At 61.0% G+C, this 21,514-nt stretch overlaps 1 protein-coding gene across 4 annotated transcripts in view; it reads left to right on the top strand.

The window, feature by feature from the left end:
• HDLBP (high density lipoprotein binding protein) overlaps positions 1-20,367 on the top strand; it is a 60,355-nt gene extending 39,988 nt beyond the window's left edge. For all 4 annotated transcript variants that reach the window (XM_074364734.1, XM_074364735.1, XM_074364736.1 and 1 more), the window contains exons 6-28: positions 342-548; positions 636-851; positions 1,337-1,543; positions 1,694-1,801; positions 2,659-2,763; positions 3,061-3,139; positions 4,809-4,948; positions 5,964-6,068; positions 6,195-6,308; positions 6,941-7,027; positions 7,124-7,255; positions 10,170-10,388; positions 12,307-12,528; positions 12,617-12,835; positions 13,421-13,559; positions 15,006-15,157; positions 15,788-15,892; positions 16,016-16,150; positions 17,194-17,337; positions 18,976-19,161; positions 19,461-19,577; positions 19,657-19,785; positions 19,885-20,367. In XM_074364734.1, coding sequence (XP_074220835.1) covers positions 342-548; positions 636-851; positions 1,337-1,543; positions 1,694-1,801; positions 2,659-2,763; positions 3,061-3,139; positions 4,809-4,948; positions 5,964-6,068; positions 6,195-6,308; positions 6,941-7,027; positions 7,124-7,255; positions 10,170-10,388; positions 12,307-12,528; positions 12,617-12,835; positions 13,421-13,559; positions 15,006-15,157; positions 15,788-15,892; positions 16,016-16,150; positions 17,194-17,337; positions 18,976-19,161; positions 19,461-19,577; positions 19,657-19,785; positions 19,885-19,971 — 3,354 coding nt within the window. In that variant the 3' untranslated portion in view covers positions 19,972-20,367. The remainder of the gene's footprint in view (positions 1-341; positions 549-635; positions 852-1,336; positions 1,544-1,693; positions 1,802-2,658; positions 2,764-3,060; positions 3,140-4,808; positions 4,949-5,963; positions 6,069-6,194; positions 6,309-6,940; positions 7,028-7,123; positions 7,256-10,169; positions 10,389-12,306; positions 12,529-12,616; positions 12,836-13,420; positions 13,560-15,005; positions 15,158-15,787; positions 15,893-16,015; positions 16,151-17,193; positions 17,338-18,975; positions 19,162-19,460; positions 19,578-19,656; positions 19,786-19,884) is intronic.
• The last annotated feature ends 1,147 nt before the right edge of the window (positions 20,368-21,514 follow it).

Raw genomic sequence — 21,514 nt, 5'->3', positions numbered from 1 at the left:
CTAGCGCAGCATGGGGAGCCACTGGGGTGGGAGCAGGACGGTCATCGTTCTTGAATGTTGCCATCCTCGTGGCGGCTGACAGCTAGGCTGAGAAGACACAGGACAGACTGTCACCCATGCGTGATTATGACAGCTGCAGGGCAGACTTGAACTTACTGTATGTAGCCTAGGGTTCAGGGCCTGCTTCCCCAGGAACGTGACCTTTGACCTGAGACTGTTTCAAAGGAGGGCTGGGGTGGCCAGGCAAGGACGGGTGAGAATGGCGTCCCAACCGGAGAGCGCGGTGGGGAGACATGCCTTCCCGGAACCTTCCGTTTCCTTCCATTCTTTTCCTGCTGTAGGCCTCAGCAACCGTTGCCATCCCCAAAGAACACCATCGCTTCGTCATTGGCAAAAATGGAGAGAAACTGCAAGACCTGGAGCTGAAAACTGCAACCAAAATCCAGATCCCACGCCCAGATGACGCCAGCAACCAGATCAGAATCACCGGCACCAAAGAGGGCATCGAGAAGGCTCGCCACGAGGTCTTGCTCATCTCCGCCGAGCAGGTGAGGCCTCGCCCGGGCCGCTGGCAGGCCCTGTCCTCCTGGGCCCCACCCAGGGCCGTGCCCTCACGGTCCTGTCCTTTCCCCCAGGACAAACGTGCTGTGGAGAGGCTAGAAGTGGAGAAGGCGTTCCACCCCTTCATCGCCGGGCCTTACAACCGCCTCGTCAGTGAGATTATGCAGGAGACAGGGACCCGCATCAACATCCCCCCACCCAGCGTCAACCGGACGGAGATCGTCTTCACCGGAGAGAAGGAGCAGCTGGCTCAGGCAGTGGCTCGCATCAGGAAGATTTACGAGGAGAAGGTAGCGGCGGGGATGAGGGAAGGCCCCCCCCCCCCCCCCCGGCGGGAGCAGAGGACAGGCCTTGCCATCCCAGCCCCACCCTGTGCCCTGGGTGTCCTTCTGTGCCTGGACAGCTTCGGTCTCTGGTCGGAAGGTGGTGCCCGTGCTCCCCCGTGGCTGTCGGGCAGTGGGCAGAGCACTGTGCGGGGTGGCTGCCCCCACCAAGCCCCCCTGCCCTTGATGCCCAGGGCACCCCCTTGGGGCTGATCGCATCTCCGTGCGAGCTGCTGGGCCTCGGGCTCTGAAACTTGGTCCCTAGTTTAGGGAGAGCACTTGGTGTTCTCACTTCCTTCTGGTTGCAGTCATCAGTCTCAAGTGGGTCTTTTGAGGAGAAAACCCAGTTCTTGAGGACTGGAATTTCTGGAGGGGGCTGCTCATTGTCTTGCCTTAGCTTGCTCTGGAGCCCCCGTCCTGCCCTCTGACACCCGCATGGTGCTCTCACTTAGAAAAAGAAGACCACGACCATCGCGGTGGAGGTGAAGAAGTCCCAGCACAAGTATGTCATCGGGCCCAAGGGCAACTCCCTGCAGGAGATCCTGGAGAGAACAGGCGTTTCTGTGGAGATCCCGCCTTCGGACAGCGCCTCTGAGACCGTGATCCTCCGGGGCGAGCCCGAAAAGCTGGGGCAGGCGCTGACTGAAGTCTACGCCAAGGTAACTGCTCCTTGCGGGGACAGACTCAGGATTAGCGATTCCCAGGGCCAGTGCAGGGCCGCGGAGGTGGGGGCGGGGAGCGACCCGGCGGCGTGTGGGGGCGTTGGTGTGGCCGGACTCCGCAGGCCCACTTGTTACCTGCTCTCCCAGGCCAACAGCTTTACGGTCTCCTCCGTCTCTGCGCCTTCCTGGCTTCACCGCTTCATCATCGGCAAGAAAGGGCAGAACCTGGCCAAAATCACTCAGCAGATGCCAAAGGTGAGGGAGCCTTCACCTGCTGCTTTGAGTTGGCCTCTGTCGGCCCTCCCTGCATGTTTGGTCCTGTGGGTGCCTGTGAAGACCGGGGCACGTGTTTTAAAGCATCAGTTGTGTGGCACTCAGCTGTTCCGTGGTTAGCTGAGGAAGAGCAGAGTAAGTTTTTTGAAATACCTGTGTCATGTTTTGGTCTCTGTAACCAGAGGAAGCGTGTGTATTGCTGGGTTTCACGACTGTCTCAGGGAACATCTCATTCAGTGTCGTGGAGCGCTTGCTTCTGAGCGGTTACGTCTGTGGGCTGTGTGGAGCTGGGGCCGCCTGTCCCTGCGTCTGCCCTGCAGCCCTTTAAGTTCTGCGAGGAGGCAGGAGGGCCAGTGGGCTGGAAGGGCTGGAAGCAGCAGGGACCACACGCGCTGTCTTGCCCCCTCCTGCCCGCCGTCGTGCGTGTTAGGGGCCGTGCCCCGGCTCACGCCAGCTGGGGTGCCTCTCGGGCTTTACTCCTTACCTGGCGTCTTGGAGCTGAGGAGCAGGGCCTGTCTGGACCGCGGTCGGGCAGCTGCGCCTGGGTTGAAGCTCCCCCGGTGGTCACTCGTCCGGCCCCCTGGTGCCCGGGTGGCATGTGCGCCTCACACCCAGGGTATTGGTGACGCACGGTGGGAGGGCCTCCCTCCCCAGGTTCCACACTGTATTTCCTACCAAAATCACGCTCGCCCCCAGACCCCCGTCCACCTCGCTGGTGCCGGTGGATGGGCGTTTGTACGAAGCGTTTGGGATCTGCTGCCGCCCTGGAGAGCGCTCGCGGGCTCTCGGAGGCCACCGATGCCTGCTGTCTCAGCGGACGGCTTGTTCTGCTGTGGCAGGTTCACGTCGAGTTCACGGAGGGCGAGGACAGGATCACCCTGGAGGGCCCCACGGAGGACGTCAGCGTGGCCCAGGAGCAGATCGAAGCCATGGTCAAGGACTTGGTAGGCGTCCCTGCAGCCCTCTGGGTGCTGGCCGAGTGGGGCGGGGCCTGATCTTGCCGGTCAGACCTGCGGTGGGCGGTTTGGAGGCGCTGAAGGGTGGCCCCCTGGTGAGTAGAGGAAATCCTGTTTTGAAGGAGGCCTGCAGGAACACCTTGCCACAGCTCCTGCCAGCTCAGTGGGGAGAGAAAGGGGCAGCTGTCGGCTTCTGGGCCTCGCTTCTGGCTGTTTGCATGTCTGGGCACGCTCCTTGGGCTCAGATGCCTGTGTCCACGGGCCCGCTCTGTGCCCCTCCCGCAGGTTAACCGGATGGACTATGTGGAGATCAACATCGACCACAAGTTCCACCGACACCTCATCGGGAAGAGCGGAGCCAACAGTGAGCGAGGCGGGCAGGGCGCGGGAGAGATGAGACGTGGCCTGGCCCAGCCGGGTCTCCCCCGGGGCCGTGGTGGGCCTGGAGCTGTCTGGCCCAGAGGTTCCCTGCGTGCCCAAGGGTCGTGTGCTCACATCTCAGCCAGAGCTGTAGGGTGGAGGCCGCTGGTTCTGCAGTCCTCAGTGTTCACCACCGAGCCCGCCCCAGCCTGCAGCTCTCCCGGGGTCAGAGCTTTGCACTCTCGGGCCCACGTCACGTGGCGCAGGGAGGGTTCTTTTGGGCGAGCAGGGATCTGTCAGCCCAGGCTCAGCCTTGGACTGAACTGTGTCGGTTGTACAAGTGTGGGACGTCGGGAGTGTGCCAGGTGAGCACTCTGCTTTACTCCGCAGGTGTGTTTGAAAATCCACTCCTTTGCTTAGTTTAACTGTAAGGCCATCCCACACATCACAGGCTCGCCAGTCCTGAAAACAGCCCTGTCCCCGGGGAGCGACCTTTGGTGGAAGGTGGGAGCGCTGGGTCCTGCCCAAGGTCACAGGGGCCCGCGGCCTGGGTAGGATACCGCTGTGAGCGAGCCCTGTGGCAGCCGTTCTTGTTCAGAGCAGACGGAAGCCGGTCCCTGCTGCTCTGTTCTGGGGTCGGAGCTCACACAGCCGTTCCCCTCAGTGCCCACCTGTGCACGCTGCTTGAGCCCTGCACGCACCATAGATCTGCTTTTGTGCTTTTACTTTGCTTTTGCTTTGGCTAACTGTGATGTTTCCTTAAACAACGCAAGGAGGTGCAGTTCTGGCGTTAGCTTCTGGGTTCTGCTCTCGAGGACGCGCAGGACCACTTGGCTTGGTTCAGGGAGTGGCATCTGTTCAGTTTTCTTCTGGTTCAGCGCCTAGTCCTTGTTTCCCTTCACCTGAGACCTGCCGCCCGGCGTGTGTGTCCCGGGCTCTCGTCCCACACGGCTGCCCCGGACCAGCACGCCCTCACATTCGCCCCGCGCTCCTCCGCTCACGGCCGTCTCTGTGTGCTCAGAACGTTCCTTAGTGACCCTGCACGGGGCTTGGCTCCCCTTGACGACGGTGGGCAGAGTGCTGACCTCGCTTCCTGGTGATGCGGCGATGAGGCTTCTCCGGGCTGGGGGCCTGGCTCTGTCCAGACAGGGTAGCCGTGAGGTGCTCGGGCTGGACCTGAGCTGACGACGGAGGCCCTAGGCAGCGTGGCCTCCGCAGGGCTCTCAGGTGGTTGGGGGGGCCTCTCTCTTCTTTAGCTAACCTGAGGGCTTGATTTTTAACGGGTTTTTTTAATTATTTTTTTGAGAGTGGGTTTTGACGTGAACAGGAGTTCCCACACTTGTCCGTTTCTGCTTAGCAACGCCCGGGACCTTTAAAACGTTCTAAAGCCCCGGCCATGCCCAGAGCAGCTGTATTGCGGAGCTGGCGTGGCTGTGGCTGCTGGGCGTCTGAATCCCCGGGAGACGCCTGGACGTGGCCTGCTGGGGTGGCGACCGCGCCAGCCCGCTGTAGGCGGTGGCAGGGCTTGCCTTGAAGTGTGAAGGCCTGCTCATCCGCCCGCTTGTGGGTGGCTGACTTGGGGCGGGGGCTGTCTAGGGCTTTAGCCCTGCCCTGCTGCACGGGTGGGGAAAGTACATTCTAGTCCGAAGCGTGTTTCCTTTTGTGTCCTGAAGTAAACAGGATCAAGGACCAGTACAAGGTGTCCGTGCGCATCCCTCCTGACAGTGAGAAGAGCAGCCTGATCCGCATCGAGGGCGACCCGCAGGGCGTGCGGCAGGCCAAGCGCGAGCTGCTGGAGCTCGCCTCCCGCATGGTAAGCCCGCAGCCGGGTCCACGTGGGCAGCATGCCTGCGCCGGGCTCCCGTGCGTGTGCCGTCCTGGAGGGCGGGAGGCACCAGGTCTCCCCTGCGTCGGGTTGGTGTGACTTGCAGGGGCTGCATTTCCTTGGTCCTCCCCAGGACCCCAAGGTCACGTGCTGTGTAAGGGGGCGCTGTGATCCTGCAGCGGGGTTCTCAGCCTTGGCCAAACCCCGTAGTCCATGATGCCTCAGTCCCAACTGTGGGGACTTCTCTGGACTCTCAGAGCCACCCAAGTGGTTCTCACGTGCAGTGTAGGTTGAGGGACTGCTGTGTGGTTATCTGCAGGCCCGGGGTGGGGTGCACCCTGCCCCCTCCAGGCCAGAGTCTTGCACACTCTCCTTGGTTCTCGGGGTCAGGTGCAGTGGCTCCTTGCCCTGGAGTGTCTTGTGTCTGCCGGATCACTGAAGGCTCGTCTCTGTCATCCTGATGCCAGTCTGATCCAGAGTCTTGCAGAATGTTTTTAATGTTTGGTTGGCTGTTAACTGTTCTTACCTAGGTTTTGGCTCTGCTTGTTCTTTTGTGTTTCTCCTGACATCTTGATAGGACTTCTGGAGGAGGTTGAGAACCACGTGGATTCCGTGCCCTAGGCTGACATGAACCACTCTTTTCTTCACCCTGCGCACGGGGCGGTGGTCCCTGCCACCCTGTGTTCAGGAGGGATTGCTCCCTGCTTTGCAAAGCGCTAAGCCTCACAGGCTCTCTTGTTAGCAGAAGTGCTGAATGGGCTGCTTTGGTGTGACCGTGGCTGCTGTGGTAGCACTTCTGGGCAAAGGCCCTATGCCCCATTTTCCAGTTCTTTGTTCAGGAGAACGTCCACCCGCGTGACAGGAGTGTGGCCGCTGGAGGGAGTGGCGCCCTGTGACGGGTGCCCTGCTGGCTGCGGCGGCGGGGCTGTGCCACTGTCCCAAGGCTCCCGTGCCTCCTGGCGTCAGGAGAGATCGCTCACCTCACTGGCAATTGTGTTTTTAGGAAAATGAACGCACCAAGGATTTAATCATTGAGCAGAGATTTCATCGCACAATCATTGGGCAGAAGGGTGAGCGGATCCGTGAAATTCGGGACAAATTCCCAGAGGTAAAGGTTTCCCAAAGGCATCCTTTGGTCCCTGCGAGTGGTCTGATTGGCACTTGGGGGTGTTCTGTATTTTGGAATCCAGTACTGACCAGTGATTGAACTTGGTCTCCTGATGGCTTGTTCTAGGTTATCATCAATTTTCCAGACCCAGCACAGAAAAGTGATATTGTCCAACTGAGGGGGCCCAAGAATGAGGTGGAAAAATGCACAAAGTACATGCAGAAGATGGTGGCAGATCTGGTGAGGGGGCTTCTCCACCCTTTGTTGGGTGGTGTGGGGGCTGGGGGTTCCCTGGAGCGCTGGGCCCATCTGCCCTCTCAGAACGTTCCCCACACCGTGAGGCCTTGTCCGCATAAGGGGCCGTCAGAGCCCTGGTGGAGAGACTCGTGTCCGGGAGGGGAGGTCTGCGCCCGCCGCTTGAGGGTCTCGGGCACGGGGTCGAAGGGGGTCTGGGAGCTGCCGGGCTTCTCACGGGGCTCGGACTCGGCCCCTGCCCGCCTCGGGGTGCTGGCGGGGCGGGCCTCCCGGAGCGCTAGGGGCCGCGGCCAGCTGGGGCCCTGGGTGTGGCACCGACTCCCTCCTGCGGGGGGGGGGGGCACCTGGCCTGACTCGCCCGCTCCTGCGTAGAGCCTGCGTCCGAGGGAGCGCGGGGCTGTTACACGCCGCCTGTCAGGAGGGGCTTGGCGTCAGTGGCCTGTGGCAGGTTAGTTAGTTGTCGGATAGGTTACCTCCCCGTCCTTGCTTGTGGGAGAAGCAGGACTGCGCCTGTGCTGCCCGAGCGTGGAGCCCTGTCCCTGCACCCCGCCTTCAGGGACAGGGACGCTTCCCTGTCTGGCGTGACAGCTCATTGTGCCGTCTCTCTTGTTTTTAAGGTGGAAAATAGCTATTCAATTTCGGTTCCGATCTTCAAACAGTTTCACAAGAACATCATTGGGAAAGGAGGTGCAAACATTAAAAAGGTGAGCCGCCGGCTGCGTCCCAGGTCTTGGCTCTTCCCGCGCGGCCCCGGAGCCCTGCGCTGCTCTCACTTCTCATGGTGCCCTCTCTCCTCGTAGATTCGGGAAGAGAGCAACACCAAGATCGACCTTCCGGCAGAAAACAGCAACTCAGAGACCATCATCATCACGGGCAAGCGAGCCAACTGCGAGGCCGCCCGCAGCCGCATCCTGTCCATCCAGAAAGACCTGGTAACGGGACGCAGCGGGATGCGGCGGGACGGCGCTCGCGGGCCGCCTGGGGTCCCGGGGTGGGCCAGCAGCCTCACAGGGTCGCTTCCCACGGCTCCTCCTGGCAGAGCTGGCCCGCTGCAGGCTCCTGCCGCGGTCCCTGCCAGTACTTCCCGGTGCACCCCAGCTCTGGTTTGACTCGTCTGCTTGGAAATCATCACATTCGATTTCTGTTTCCAATTTTAAAAGAAATTAACAGGCAGGAAGCGGCACGTGTGTAAACGTGCAGTTTAAGTTTCGGCATGTGTGCACGTCACTGAGTCACCACTGCAGGCAACAGTGCACGTGTCCATCTTGTTCCCTTTCCAGCACCTCCCTCCGCCTCGCCGGCCCTGCCAGCCCCTCTCCCCGCGCAGCACGGTGTGGGTCCGCTCCTCATCCTCTCTCCGGTTTGCTCCTCCGTGCTGTCGCGGCGTCACTGCTGCTCTGGCTTCATCAGAGGAGACCCTGTTCCTTCGGAGGTTTCTCTTACCTGTTGAGCTTATTACCGTAGTTCCCAGAGCACTCCTGTTACCTTTTCACTGTCTGTGGGGAAGTCATGTTTCTCACTCCTGGCACGTGTAACTTGCGTCTCTGTAAAGCGACCCCCCGTTAAAAGACCTACTTTTTCTCACGTGAAAGTGAGTTTCTTCCAGGCAGCTTGCTCTTTTATTCAGTCTGAGACTGTGCCTGTTAAACAGAGACGTTTACATCCAGCTACCTTAGTGGTGACATGTCTGTATGCTGTTATGTACCCTGTTTTGTTACATACACTCAATAATTACATTTGATGTGATTATAATTTTTTCATTTTCAAAAATTGCAGTAAAAGTTATTAAGTCTTTGACACAACATTGTAAAATGATTATAAATAAAAAATTTTTTTTAAAAAGTTACCAAGCCAGGTCGAGGCCCTGACCCTCGGTGGGCAGGCAGGCGGCGCTCGCCTGGTGCAGCCTCACCACGTCTGCCCACACCCTCCCGTCCACCCCCTCCAAGCCCCCGCGCCGCCGCAGTGCAGCAGTGCGCTGCTGCCCGTTCAGCTCCACCGCGGTGGGTTCAGAGCTCGCGGCTAGCTGTTGGTTTTCAGTTGCCCCGTCTGCTTTGTTCTCGTCTTCTGCCTTTTGAGCAGTTGCACGTTCCTTTTGTCCCCTGTGCTGTGTTGGGTATGACTCAGCGTGTTCGTCGCCAGCCAGCGCAGCGCAGCCCACCTCTGGGTCTCCCGCTACTTGAAGTGGAGTGTGGGAAGCTGGGCGGGGCTTCCCCCACCAGCCCCGCCCCCGTGCTTGGTCGCGTTACCTTTACTCTCAGAGCTCATGAACCTCGCGTGTGTCGTTAGCCATTTTGTTTAAATACCCAGTTTTTTAAGGAGGCTTAAATAACTGGGAAAAGCGACTGTACGCTGCCTGCATGAATACTGTGTGTGCCCGTCTGCTCACCCCCACCCCCAGCCCACAACCACTAGCGTCTTTCCAGTGGCCCCATAGTTTGCCTTTCCCAGAGTGTCGAATGGTTGGAATTGGACCACGACACGTGACGTACGTAGCCTGTTCAGGTTGGCTTCTTTCACTTAGTAGTAAGATGGATCTTACAGTAAACGTACTGCTTGGTTTTGTAAGAAACTGCCAGACTGTCTTGTCTCCAAAGTACCTGCACCATGTCACATCCCGCCAGCCGCAGGCTGATGGGTTTCTCGTTCCTACTGGAGACTTGGCTTCAGTGTCGTCTCTGATGTTGTTTCTGATGAGACACCTGGTCCCATCCGTGCTCCCCTGCTCAGGCTAGTCCTCCTTCCCCTGGCTCGTTTACACCTGTGCCACCCGTTCCTGGCAGGTCGCGGCGCGTCTTAGTGCAGCTTCACTCGTGTTTCTTTGCTGGGAGTTCATTGCGCTTCTTGAATGTGTGAGTTCAGAGTTGTCATCATTGTTCCGTGGCATGTCGGCTGTCCTGCTTCAGAAGCTTGGGCTCCCTGGTGCCGGGCAGCGGGGCGTCCCCTCCCTCGGTTTCTCTAAACTCGTTGATTGTCTGCGGTGTCTAATCTGTCTGCGGTCACACCTCGTGTACTTTTCTTTCCAGGTGTTCTCACCTCTGGAGGTTCAGTCTGAACCTGTGGTTTTTATGCTTGACCCGCTCAGCCTTTCCTCTGGCCGTTTGGCGTGTGTAGCACAGTGAAAACCCCCGTCTCAGTGGCCTTGTCCTGCTGTCGCTGCAGGGTTGTGTTCCGTCGTTCATTCCTCATTACGGGTTGTTTTTCCTACTTCATTGCATGTCTGGTTTTTTGCTTTGCTTGTTTTTATTGGATGCCAGGTGTTATGAAGTTTACTTCGGTGGGTGATGGATATTTTTGTATTCCTACACCTATCAGCCTTGTTAAGTCTCTTTGAAACAGTTTGCTCCTTTTTGGGCTTGCTTTTAAGATCTGTTAGGTGGGACACAGAGGTGCTTAATCCAGGGCCAGTTATTTCCTGCCACTGGGGTCAGACTCCCGGACACGGCATCCCACATCCCATAAACTCAGGCAGTGGGCTGGGAGCTGCAGTCCCTGCTCCCTCCCAACCTTGCCATGTGCACTCCCCGCCCAGCAGCTTCCTGCGCATCAGTGTGGCCGCCAGTGCTCGGGGCTGCTCTCCCGGACAGCCAGGTCATGTCCTCGATCTGGGGACTTGGCCAGGCAGCTTCCGGGCTGGGAGGCCAGTCCAGTCCCTGTGGCTCCACCTTGACTGGAGCCAGGTCCTTGCTCATGGGGCTCTCGTGGGAGGCTTGGTCCTGAGCATCTCGGACCCGTCTCTGCAGCCGGCACTGGAGAGAGTCTTCTGTGGGACAGCTGGCTCTCCTGCACCATGTGTGCCCTTTCCTGCACACACACACCGTGCCCCCTCGTGTTGTGTGATTCCAGGCCAACATAGCTGAGGTGGAGGTCTCCATCCCTGCCAAGCTGCACAACTCCCTCATCGGCACAAAGGGCCGCTTGATCCGCTCCATCATGGAGGAGTGCGGCGGGGTCCACATTCATTTCCCCGTGGAAGGCTCGGGAAGCGACACAGTGGTCATCAGGGGCCCTTCCTCGGATGTGGAGAAGGCCAGGAAACAGCTCCTGCACCTGGCGGAGGAGAAGGTGAGCCCGCCCCGGGAGGGCTCCCGCCTGCTCTCTTTGCGGGGCACCTCAGGTTAGGGAAGGGCTGCACAGCTTTTTGTCCCTGGTTTTGCCAGCACTGGAGGGCCTTTCCAGGTCAGGTGCCCCCATACTCAGAGCAGGAGGTTTGCTGTTGGATCTTTTATTTGGGGTTTTTGGCTTGTTAAGTGTGATTCATATATTTGTGAATCATGAATCTGAGTTTGGACAGGCGTGCATTCACATGACCACCACTACGGTAAAAGTGTTTCGACTATTCCCTCCCCTCACCAAGGTTCTGCGTCGAATCAGTCACCATTGCCCCCTTGTTTAAACCAGCTGCTGGTCCGTCTCTGGGCTCCACTCTGTCGCAGTGGCGCCGCGGGGGGCCCCTCGGCTCTGTGCTTCCTGAGGTCCCTCTGGCTGTTCCTGGCCTTCCTGTGTGCGTTTTGGAACCAGCGTGTGGACTTTGGCTGAGGTCGTGTGGACTCTGAAGCTCACACTGGGGAGGCTGCCGCCCCGGCAGTGCTGCCCCCGTGCACGTCTTCCCAGGCTCAGCGTCTTGGACTTTGCTCTGGTGTTTGTAGCTCGTAGCCTGGAGAGCGTGCTGGCGTTGTGTTCACCGCGTGCCGGGTCTGTTTGTGGTGCTCTTGGCAGCACCTCATGCGTTTCGTTTCCAGCTGCTGCAGCGCGCAGGAGCACATCCGGCTCTTGTGCATTGGCCTCGTTTACGCATCCGGTCTGAAGGTCATGTCTTGGTTCCCGTAGCTTTTTTGGTGGATTCTTAGGAGTTTTATACGTGGAACAGCGTCTGTGAATGGACGGCGGCGTCTCTTTCTCTCTGGTGTGCACCCCTGTGTGGCGTCTGGCGTTGCGGGGGCCCAGCCTTGCCTTGCTGGTGGCCTCCAGGGGAGTCCTCAGTCTCCACCGCGTGGCGTGAGCTGTGGATCTCTCACAGGCACTCCTTGTCAAGGTGAGGGAGCCCCTCTTTCCCGAGTTTGCCGAGTCTTCGTCAGGAATGGGTCTTGGGTCTTTTGAGATGATCACCTGGTTTCTTCTTTCTTTGGTGTAAATATTAAGCTGACTTGGTGTCTAACCAGCCTGGCGTCTCTGGGGTGAGCTCTGCGCAACTCTGATGTGGTAGCCTTCATCGCACTGCTGCGTTGGGCTCGCCTGACTCGTTAGCTTTTTAGTAACTCTGCTGTTTGTGATGTCTGTCTGCAGGGTTGAAGGCTCTCAGTGGTGTTTTGTGAAACCAGCATTTAAAGATGACAAAATCCAGTCATTTACTATTGGGCATGCTGGCAGATTTTCCTTCCCTGTGTGTTTTTTCACACTTTGGGGAGTTGGGTTTCAGGACAAGAGGAGGACAAGGCCCTGTGTGGGGTCACATCGGCCTGGAGGGGCATGTCCCACACTCAGGCCCGTCTGCCAGAGGAGCAGACGTCTGCAGGGAGGTCACCGTGCAGAGTCTCTGCTGGGCCCTGGTCTCCGCACATCAGGCGAGGGCCTTTGTTGGCTTGGGTGTCTCTGGGCTCACTGGTGGTGAGGGGTCACCTGAAGCTCTAGGGGAGAGCCTGAGCCGGGGCGAGGGGCCAGTGTGGCGTGGGCTTCCTGCTGTCCGGTGCCCCCTAGGCCGCACTCAGGCGTCCACTCTACAGGTGGACAGTGGCTTGCAGTGGTCCGGTCACCGCTGGGGAGTGGCAGGCCTGGGGCTCTAGGTCCGCAGGCTGTTACCTGCCCGGTGCCTCTGGTTGGGGGGGATTGTACTGTCTGGGTGTCTGTCGTGTGCCTCGGTCAGGTTTGAGTAGCTCTGTCTGGGGGACGTTGGTGACAGTGTAAGGAAACCTCACCCTACACCGTTGTCCCAGAGGCCAGGCAGGTGGCGTCTGGCCAACGTGTGTGGGGTTGGTTCCCACAGCAAACTAAGAGTTTCACCGTTGACATCCGCGCCAAGCCGGAGTACCATAAATTCCTCATCGGTAAAGGGGGTGGCAAGATCCGCAGGGTGCGAGACAGCACCGGTGCCCGTGTCATCTTCCCGGCGGCTGAGGACAAGGACCAGGACCTCATCACCATCGTAGGGAAGGAGGACGCTGTAAGGGAGGCCCAGAGGGAGCTGGAGGCCCTGATCCAGAACCTGGTGAGGCCTGGTGGCAGGGGGCGGGTCCCCGGGGGGCCTGGGAGTCCCGGCCGGCGGGGCTCGTTCACACCCCTCCTGAACACGGCAGGACAACGTGGTTGAAGACTGTATGCTGGTGGACCCCAAGCACCACCGCCACTTTGTCATCCGGAGAGGCCAGGTCCTGCGGGAGATCGCGGAGGAGTACGGTGGGGTGATGGTGAGCTTCCCACGCTCCGGCACGCAGAGCGACAGAGTCACCCTCAAGGGTGCCAAGGACTGCGTGGAGGCGGCCAAGAAGCGCATTCAGGAGATCATCGAGGACCTGGTAGGAGCCTGGGAGGCTTGGCCGGGCTCTCGGCCCTGACGGCCACACGGGCAATGTGGGTGGGTGCCTGCTTCCTCCACACCCCGTGGGCCGGCTGCCAGGCCCACGTGGCCCCGAGATAAGACTCAGGTCAGGTTCTGGAGGCTTTGGTTCTGTCTTCCTCCTCAGCCTATCCGGCCGCCTTCCACATGGGGTGGGAGTCCCTACCAGGAGCCCACTTCCCTCCCGCCCCTCCCAGCTCACGCGGCCCCTTCAAGGGCGGCGCATGATGGGCCGCCTGCTGTGTGGCGGGGGGGGCCTCCTTTGTGTGCAGAGAAATGACCTGTTGTTGTGGGCAGGCTCTGGGTGGTAGCGAGCATCCGTGGGTTCTGTGCTTTCTCAGTCTTGCTGGGAAGCGTTTCAGAAGGAGGCCTCCCCTTGGGCCTGCCGTCTGCACCCCAGCTCTGGATTCACACAGAAGGGGCAGGGGCTGTGACACACTGGGCCGTGGCTGTAGAAGGCTGAGATGAAGATGGCAAGCGTGTGAGTTGACTCTCAGCGGATAACCTTTGCCTTTTTTTTCCCTTATCGCCGTGTCTGCCCCAGGAAGCCCAGGTGACCATAGAATGCGCCATTCCCCAGAAATTCCATCGGTCTATCATGGGCCCCAAAGGTTCCAAAATCCAGCAGATAACTCGGGACTATAACGTTCAGATTAAATTCCCAGACAGAGAGGAGAACCCAGGTGGGTCCCTGTGGTGAGCTCTACCGAGTGGGAAGGGGAGGTATGGATGGTCCCAACCTGGGGAGAGGTGTGGCGGGTGGCGGTCAGGGTCCTGGTGACGCCCCAGTGTGGGTGTGCTGCTCGGACACGGCCCACTGTCCTGGGGTGTCCAGAGGTCTCTCAGAGGCAGGCGGTGGCAGTTGCTCCAGGGTGATGAGGTGCCTTTCAGGTGTTCTAGAAGTTTTCAGAGGCTGGTCACAGGCCGGGCAGAGCACGGCACCAGCAGCCACCTTCTTGGGTACTGCAGTCCCACTGCTTCTCCCGGCCCCCAGGTGCCCGCCGTGTGATGGGCTGCGTCGACTCCGTCCACAGCGGCACCCTCTTTTCCCGGCTGTGTCCTCTGTGAGGGCACCGCCTGAGTGGCTGGTTGCCCTTCCAGGAGGGCCCTTCAGCCCCAGGGGTCCTGCTTGTCACTGGGTTGTGCTTGTGCCCCCAGGGACCGGGCGGGGAGGCGACCCTGCCATCGTTCCTCTGTCTTTTGTGTGGCTTGTCATGGCCACTAATGCTCCTGTTTTCCTGAGGACGCAGGCTGTTTTGAGGGGAGAAGTAGTTAAATCACACCTGTTACGTTTATGTTTCACACCTGGGTTTTTTTTTATTTTTGATATAATTTCATGTTAAGAAAAACGCAGAATGGTGTGAAGGTACCCCAGTTCACCAGTTCTGCTTGCCCACCCACCCACCCCTTTACACGCACGCCTGCCCGCACCACGTCCTGAGTCGCTCCAGTGTAACTTCCAGACCTAGGCCTGTAGCGGCTTCTCCCTGAGGATCAGGACACTCCCCTTGTCACTTGGGATGACGGCGCGTTCCTCGGGACAGAAGGCCCAGCATTACGCCGCACTGCCATCGGGCGCACTGCCAACATTCGGGTCTTGCTGGTCTTACGGCGTCCTCCCGAGCCCCCCGCTCCCCAGTCGGTCCTGGACCGTGACCCCTGTAGGCAGCTGTGTGTCTGTACGTTCGCTCGTTTGTTGATACCATGTGGACGCCTGGATTCTGTCTTGCTCCACAAATAGCGTTATGTTTATTTGGGGCACTCGTCCCCCGTGTGGGCCACCGGCCGGTTTCCACGTCCCGTGTCGTGTCCCAGGGCTCTGGGAGCCGGCCTCTTCCTGGCGGAGCCCCCTGCTGCTGCCAGCTCTCCCTCATCCTCCCAGGTCATTCTCAAGCCCGCGTCTCCCTCTATCTGGACGCGTGGGCCCTGCTCTCTCTGTTCTTTCCGCCGGCCGGAGGCGGTTGACTCCGTTCTGAAGGCGCGGAGGTGGGTCTGGTCAGCTCGCTGGGCCCAGACCACAACCTCCTGACCGCCCCACCCCCGCCGCCCAGCGTTTCGTGGGCGCTTGACGGCGGGTGAAGCTGGGTGGGGTGTCAGTGTCTTCAGGTCGAGCGGCCCTCTCTCCCTAGTGCACAGCGCGGAGCCAGCGGTCCACGAGAACGGCGAGGATGCTGGGGACGGGAGGGACACCAAGGAGGAGCCTGGCTCTCCCAGGAGGTGCGACATCATCGTCATCTCCGGCCGGAAGGAAAAGTGCGAGGCCGCCAAGGAAGCCCTCGAGGTGCGCTCGGACCCTCCCCACCCTCCTGGGGGCCCGATACGGGGTGTGTCCCTTTAGCCCTGGGCCCTGGGCTTGCACTGCAGGCGGTGCCGGGCCGGCGGTCTCAGCCCCTCTGTGACGCGGGGACAGCTGGGCCTGTCTGCAGCTCTGACCCAAATGCCGCTCCAGCACAGTGGACAGAGAGGCGGAGAGGCGAGTGGGAGACTGTCAGGGTCACGTCTGAAGGGAGCTGTGGGGAGAGCAGGTGGCAGGGGTGACGGGTGTGGCTGAGGCTGGAGTGCCCGCAGGGTGGAAGCCGGTGGGCCGGGCCAGGCCTGCGTCCCTGGTTCCCGCTCTCCTCCTCCGAGGGCCCAGATGCCGTTTCCCGTGAGCTGTGCTGCTTTGCTTCTGCGTGGGGCCTGCTGCACCCGGGGCCACAGGCTCAGGGTCTGAACGTCTGCTCTGCCAGCACCGACCTGGAAGCTGGGTCCACGTCCTTTTCCCGTGTTCCCTGTCGAGTCGGAAGTCTGGGGGGAGCCGCGCGGAAGGCTCTGGAGATCACGCTGACGTTCTTCCAGGGCTCTCCCCAAAGCTCCGTGGAGGCCCGCCGCCAAGCCCACTCCCAGACCTAAGCCCAGCCTCTCCCTGCAGGCGCTGGTTCCAGTCACCATTGAGGTGGAGGTGCCCTTTGACCTGCACCGGTACATCATTGGGCAGAAGGGCAGCGGGATCCGCAAGATGATGGATGAGTTCGAGGTACGGGTCCCACAGGCCCTTCCCGGGACCAGGGCGGGCTGCACGGCCCACCCACCTTGTCCTGAGCCTGCGCTTGTCCGTGCCGCGTGACACTGTGTGCATCAGGCGCCTGTCTCCATGCAGGTGAACATACACGTCCCGGCCCCAGAGCTGCAGTCCGACATCATCGCCATCACAGGCCTTGCTGCACACTTGGACCGGGCTAAGGCGGGGCTGCTGGAGCGCGTGAAGGAGCTGCAGGCAGAGCAGGAGGACCGGGTGGGTGCTGGGCGCGGCTCTCAGCTTCCGTCACCCTCCAGAGCCGCCGGGGCTGCTGAGACGTCAGGGGCTGGAGGAAGAGCCGGGCGCGTGCGGAGCAGCCCGCGTCCTGGGCGCTGGGGGGGCCTCTCTCGTAAGCAGTGCTGGGGTGTGGCCCTCTCCTCTCTGCACGGCAGGCACGCAGTTGGGCTTCCATGTGGATTAGCCGTTGCTTAGTAAATACGACATTTTGGCACCTGCATCCTCACGGGAAAGGAGAATGGGGAGGCCGGGGGGCTGTTAAAGCTGAGAAAGACCCCCAACATGTGAGTGTGGCTGGGCAGGCTCCCCATCATCCTCTGCGGTCTCCCCGCAGTTGCCTCCGCGTGGAAAGGTGCCTTGCCCCTCTGCAGAGCTGGCGTTTGGGGGCTCACGTGGGTGACGCTTGCCTGGCCAGGTGTCCTGGAAACTTGAAGCACCGTTACCGGTCACATGGGGGTGACGGCCTCCTCGCTAAGGGGAACCTTCCTGGGGTTGGCGATGGGGCGGCGCGGCCTTCATGAGTCCAGTCCCCGTTGACTCAGCCTCGGCATGGGCTTCAGGTCAGGTCGCCGCCTGAGCGTCTGGCCGTGGGCATCCCTCTGCACTTGTCCCCTTTTGGGTTTGGGGGTTTGGCCTGTTCTCGTGCCTCTGCCGTGGGATTCCCAGGACTCCTGTGCTTACCCGTCGGGTCTCTGTTTCACGACAGCGGGGAAAGCAGAGCCCAGGGCCCACCCTGCACTGTGCTGCCCCGCCCGGGGGATGCCAGCGTGTAGCTTGCCTCTTCAGGCCCTTTCCTGAGGGGTTTATGCTGGTGGTCACGGAGTGGGCTCGGTTCCCGTCACTGGTGGGCGGTGGAGGGCCCGAGGCCAGCAGGCACGCTGTGTCTCACTCTTGCTGCTGAGGTGACGGCGGACGCCTTGCAGGACTGGGACGGAGCCGGGGGCGTGTGGGTGCGCCTGGTGGTGGAGGTCAAGGCCGCAGTGCCCTCCCCTTGGCCTCACTCCCACTCATTCCATCTGTAGGCTCTAAGGAGTTTTAAGCTGAGTGTCACCGTAGACCCCAGATACCACCCCAAAATCATCGGGAGAAAGGGGGCAGTGATCACGCAGATCCGCTTGGAGCACGACGTGAACATCCAGTTTCCTGACAAGGAGGACGGGAGCCAGGTAAGGGCGGCCGCCGGGTCGGCCCCGCGGCTGAAGCATGTCGGGGGCAGAGGGGCTCTCGTTGACCTCTGTCCTGACCTGGGCACGGTGACCAGAGTGGCAGTGAAAGTGCAGGTTCAGAGCAGCAGATCTGAGGGTCTGATCGTGGCTGGGGGTTTGGGCCCGTCTTGGTCCATGCCAGCTGCCTGGGCTTTCCCTGACAGAGTCGTGTCACCGTGTGGACGTGGGGCGTTTCGCCTGCGCCCTCCTGGTCACTCCTGGGGTTCGGCGGGGTCCTTCTTGTGCAGTTGCATCCACCAAAGCAGCCCTGCAGAGGCGCGCCCTCCACCCTCTGCACTCGGAAGGCAGCCTGCTCCCTGGGCGCCGCCCGCCGGCCCGTCACATGCCGCTGCATGTCCTCTCTGGCCCTTTCCGCCCCCTGGCTCTGCCTGGGCCTCCTGCAGTCCTCGGTCCGCAGCACCGTGCCAGCAGCAGCTCCTCCCCAGAGCCCTCTGGCCAGCAGGCCCCTCCGGCCTGCCACGCCTCCCTGCCCTCCCCAGCCTCTTACTTCTGGGGTCTGAGGAGAGGCAGGCGGTCTCGGCTTGCGCTCTGCCCCCTCATGCTGAGCCTCCCCAGGCACCTTCCGTGCGGTGCCTCTTATTGGCCTCTGTGTCTCTAAGGGCGTTTATACTGCTAGGTTTTTAAGCTTTTTTGATTATCTTGATCTTGAGAACTTAGTTCTCTTATAGTTCTCATTTTCACTGCCTTTTACTTCCCTCAATTCTTCCACACAGTCATCAGTTTCTTAAGTCATTACTTGGTGTCTGGATGTTTCCGTTGCTCGCGGGGTCGCGTGGTCATGTGTTCTGCACACACAGCTTTCTCCCGTGAGTCTGTTCCGTGGCTGCTGTGTATTTGGCGGGCGATGGGCTCATCAGCTGGTGGAGGCTTCTGGGCTCTGTGGGGCTGGGCTCCCGCTGTCTGCCTTTGCTCCATCAGGACAGGAGGCACCTGGTGTGTCCTAGAGTCTCTCTCGTCTCCCCTGGGGCAAGTCCCTGCGTCCCTGCTTTGTCTCCAGGTGTGCGCGTTTGTCCTCTGGTCTTTATGCACCGTGTTCTCGTCTTCCTGCGTGGGTGTAGTGTGTCTTCTTGTCCTGAGGAGTGTGGCTTCAGGCTGTGCTTTGTTTCCAGGTTTTCTTCTCTGTGTCTCGGACTACCTGTCTGCTCCACTCTCACCTGTTCATTTGAGGGGGGCGGTGCTGAGCTGGGAGCCCCGGTGGGTGTGGAGCGCCAGCCGCGGAGTCTGGCCCCTTCTCTCCGGGTCTGTTTCCAGCGGAGGGCCCTTCCCCGCGTCCTGTCGCCTGCCTGTCTTGTCTCACCTCTGGCCAGGCTCCTCCCCTTCCTGTGGCTCTCTGTGGTGGAGCTGGGAGGGGCAGCAACTGGGGGACGTCGTTTACTGGTTGTCATGAATCGGTCACCTGATGTGTAATCGGTCACCTGATGTGCTCACACACCTCCTTTCTCTCCTGAGCAGGCTGGGCTTTCCCCTGCCGGTGGGGCCTGCCTCACTCAGTCCTTGGCCAGCCAGCCCCTCCAGTCGGTGCTCGAGGTCAGGGGTCCCTGGGGCACTGTCTCTTCTGACCCGCTTTTCCTTTCTCAGCCCCAGGACCAAATTACCATCACAGGATACGAAAAGAACACCGAAGCCGCTCGGGACGCGATACTGAAGATCGTGGGCGAACTTGAACAGATGGTTTCTGAGGACGTCCCGCTAGACCACCGTGTCCACGCCCGCATCATTGGTGCCCGGGGCAAAGCCATCCGCAAGATCATGGATGAATTCAAGGTGCGTTCCAGCCTGGCCGGAGGGGTGTGGCGTGGGGCAGGGCAGGGCTTCCCACACCATTGAGGCATCTCCTTCCATGAGGGCCAGTGAAGGGAGCCCCAGGACCACCACAGGTCTCGAGCCTTCCTGCCTGGGCTCCCGACCACCCTCGGGGGTCGGACTGGGGAGGTATCTGAGGCTCAGGGGCCCGTTCCTAAGGTCATGTGAGTCACAGCTGTTTGTACCAAGGTGACCCTTTGGTGTCCAGAGCCCCTGGGCGGGCTCTCGGAGCCACCTCAGCCACTGCATGCCCCTTCCAGGTGGACATTCGCTTCCCACAGAGTGGGGCCCCCGACCCCAACTGTGTCACCGTGACGGGGCTCCCGGAAAACGTGGAGGAGGCGATCGACCACATCCTCAACCTGGAAGAGGAATACGTGAGTCATGCGTGGGCGGAGGCCCATGCCGGGGGCTCGCATCCCTGCTGCCACACGCTGACCTCCCCTGTACCCCCAGCTGGCCGACGTGGTGGACAGCGAGGCACTGCAGCTGTACGTGAAGCCCCCAGCCCATGAGGAATCCAAGGCACCGTCCAGGGGCTTTGTGGTGCGGGATGCTCCCTGGACAGCCAGCAGTGGCGAGAAGGTGAGCCGGCTCTGCCCCCGCCCCACGTGCGCGTGCCGGGCCGCCAGTACCAGGATGCGCGTGGGCGGCCCTCACTGAAGCTGTGCCCTCTCCCCACAGGCTCCCGACATGAGCAGCTCGGAGGAGTTTCCCAGCTTTGGGGCTCAGGTGGCCCCCAAGACCCTCCCTTGGGGCCCCAAACGATAATGATCAGAAAGCAGCCGCCCCCCCAGCCTGCTGACCCCAGCCCACCACACAGTGGTTTGTCTCGATCAGACCCAGCGGCTGGACCCTCCGTAAATTGCCGACGCCCCCCTTCCCCGAGGTCTCACAGCGAAGCCGGCGCCCGCGCTGCGTGTGGCGGGTTCCCAGGCTGGCCAGCACCCAGCACGGCCCAGGACCTGCCCACAACCTTTGCTCCGGGGCGGCTCTGTGCAGTCGTGAACACTAAACGAGGTCACGGGACGTCTCACAGTAAGCCCCTGGCCCACCCAGCATGTCGGAGGCCCCGGCCTCCGTGAGGAGCGCGCCACACTGTGCTGAGTCTGCTTCCTGTGTCATGACCTCAGGAAATAAATTTCCTTGACTTTATAAAAGCCAAAATGTTTGCCCTCTTCCTTTCCCACCCCCTTCCTCCCCCGCCTGCCATCCAGGTCCTCCTTCCAGCTGCCAAGGCCCAAGCACCCAGCCCCCGAGGGGGGTGCAGCGGAGAGCCGCGTGGAGCCAGGGCAGAAGGGTGGCGGGTCTCGGGAGGCCCTGGCTCTGCCCACGTTGGGGCTCCGCCCGGCCATGCACCACTTGAGGTACGCTGTGGCTGCCGTGGCGTTGGGGCCCCACCCGAGAAGCACGGGGCAGGGAGGAGTGGCCAGCGGGGCTCTCGTCTGCACACACTGCCTTCAGGGCCCTGGCACCTGCTCCCCTGGACGCCATGCGTTGAGCTGCCTTCTTTCTACCTCAGAGCCAGCGTGGGCGTGTCTTGTGCTTGGGGGTGCGCCCCCAGCACTGGGCCTCTTGGCCCGGGCTTTTCCAGTGGCCCGTGCCTGCTGTGTCCCTGGGGCTGCAAGCCGCGTGTGCCTGGGCTCCTGGGCTCGAGGCTGCGCCCGCCCTCCCCTGCAGGGCGCAGCCCCAGGCTGTCCTTGGACGCAGGCTTGGAGGCCGTGCACAGGCCTGTGGCAGTTGGCCGGAGAGTCAGGCGTCCTGGTCTGGGGTGGAGAGAGGCTGTCGCTGTGGGGAGGCTCCTCTTTCTCAGGTGGGTGTCGGTCCCCAGGCTTGGCGAGTCAGGGTGCCCCAGCCGGCTTGGCTGGGTCCCTCTGGAGACAGAAAGGTGGGGCCCAGGCAGCACAGAGGCCCCTGTGTGTTGTTTTGAGTGGGAACTGAGGACAGCCCTCGTCCTGGGCTGCTGGTTCCTGCCCTCAGGGAGGTGACTTGGGTCACTCTCGAGTTGTCCCTGTTACCTGCCAGAGTCCCTAAAGAAGCCAACTCGAGCCCTGGGGACAGTCACTTCTGCTTTGACCACCTTCCCCCTCTCCCTACGCCCTCAGGTTTTCACTCAATTTAGTAACTCAAGCTTGGTGACCTTTTGACTCAAATTCCTGCACAGACCAGGCACCACTCGCTCAGCCCAGCCTAGCTCAGCGGCCTCTGCAGGTCCCATTAGCTCGAGCAGTCTTGAATGTGCCCAGTTGTGAGTGTGAAAACTGGGGAGGACAGAAGGAACGTTTGCTTGAGTGCAGTGGGCCGGGTGACCCTA

The sequence above is a fragment of the Camelus bactrianus genome, chromosome 5 (assembly GCF_048773025.1).
Source record: "Camelus bactrianus isolate YW-2024 breed Bactrian camel chromosome 5, ASM4877302v1, whole genome shotgun sequence".
NCBI lineage: Eukaryota > Metazoa > Chordata > Mammalia > Artiodactyla > Camelidae > Camelus > Camelus bactrianus.
Note: the sequence above shows the minus strand (reverse complement) of the source record. Positions and strands in the feature narration are given on the sequence as shown.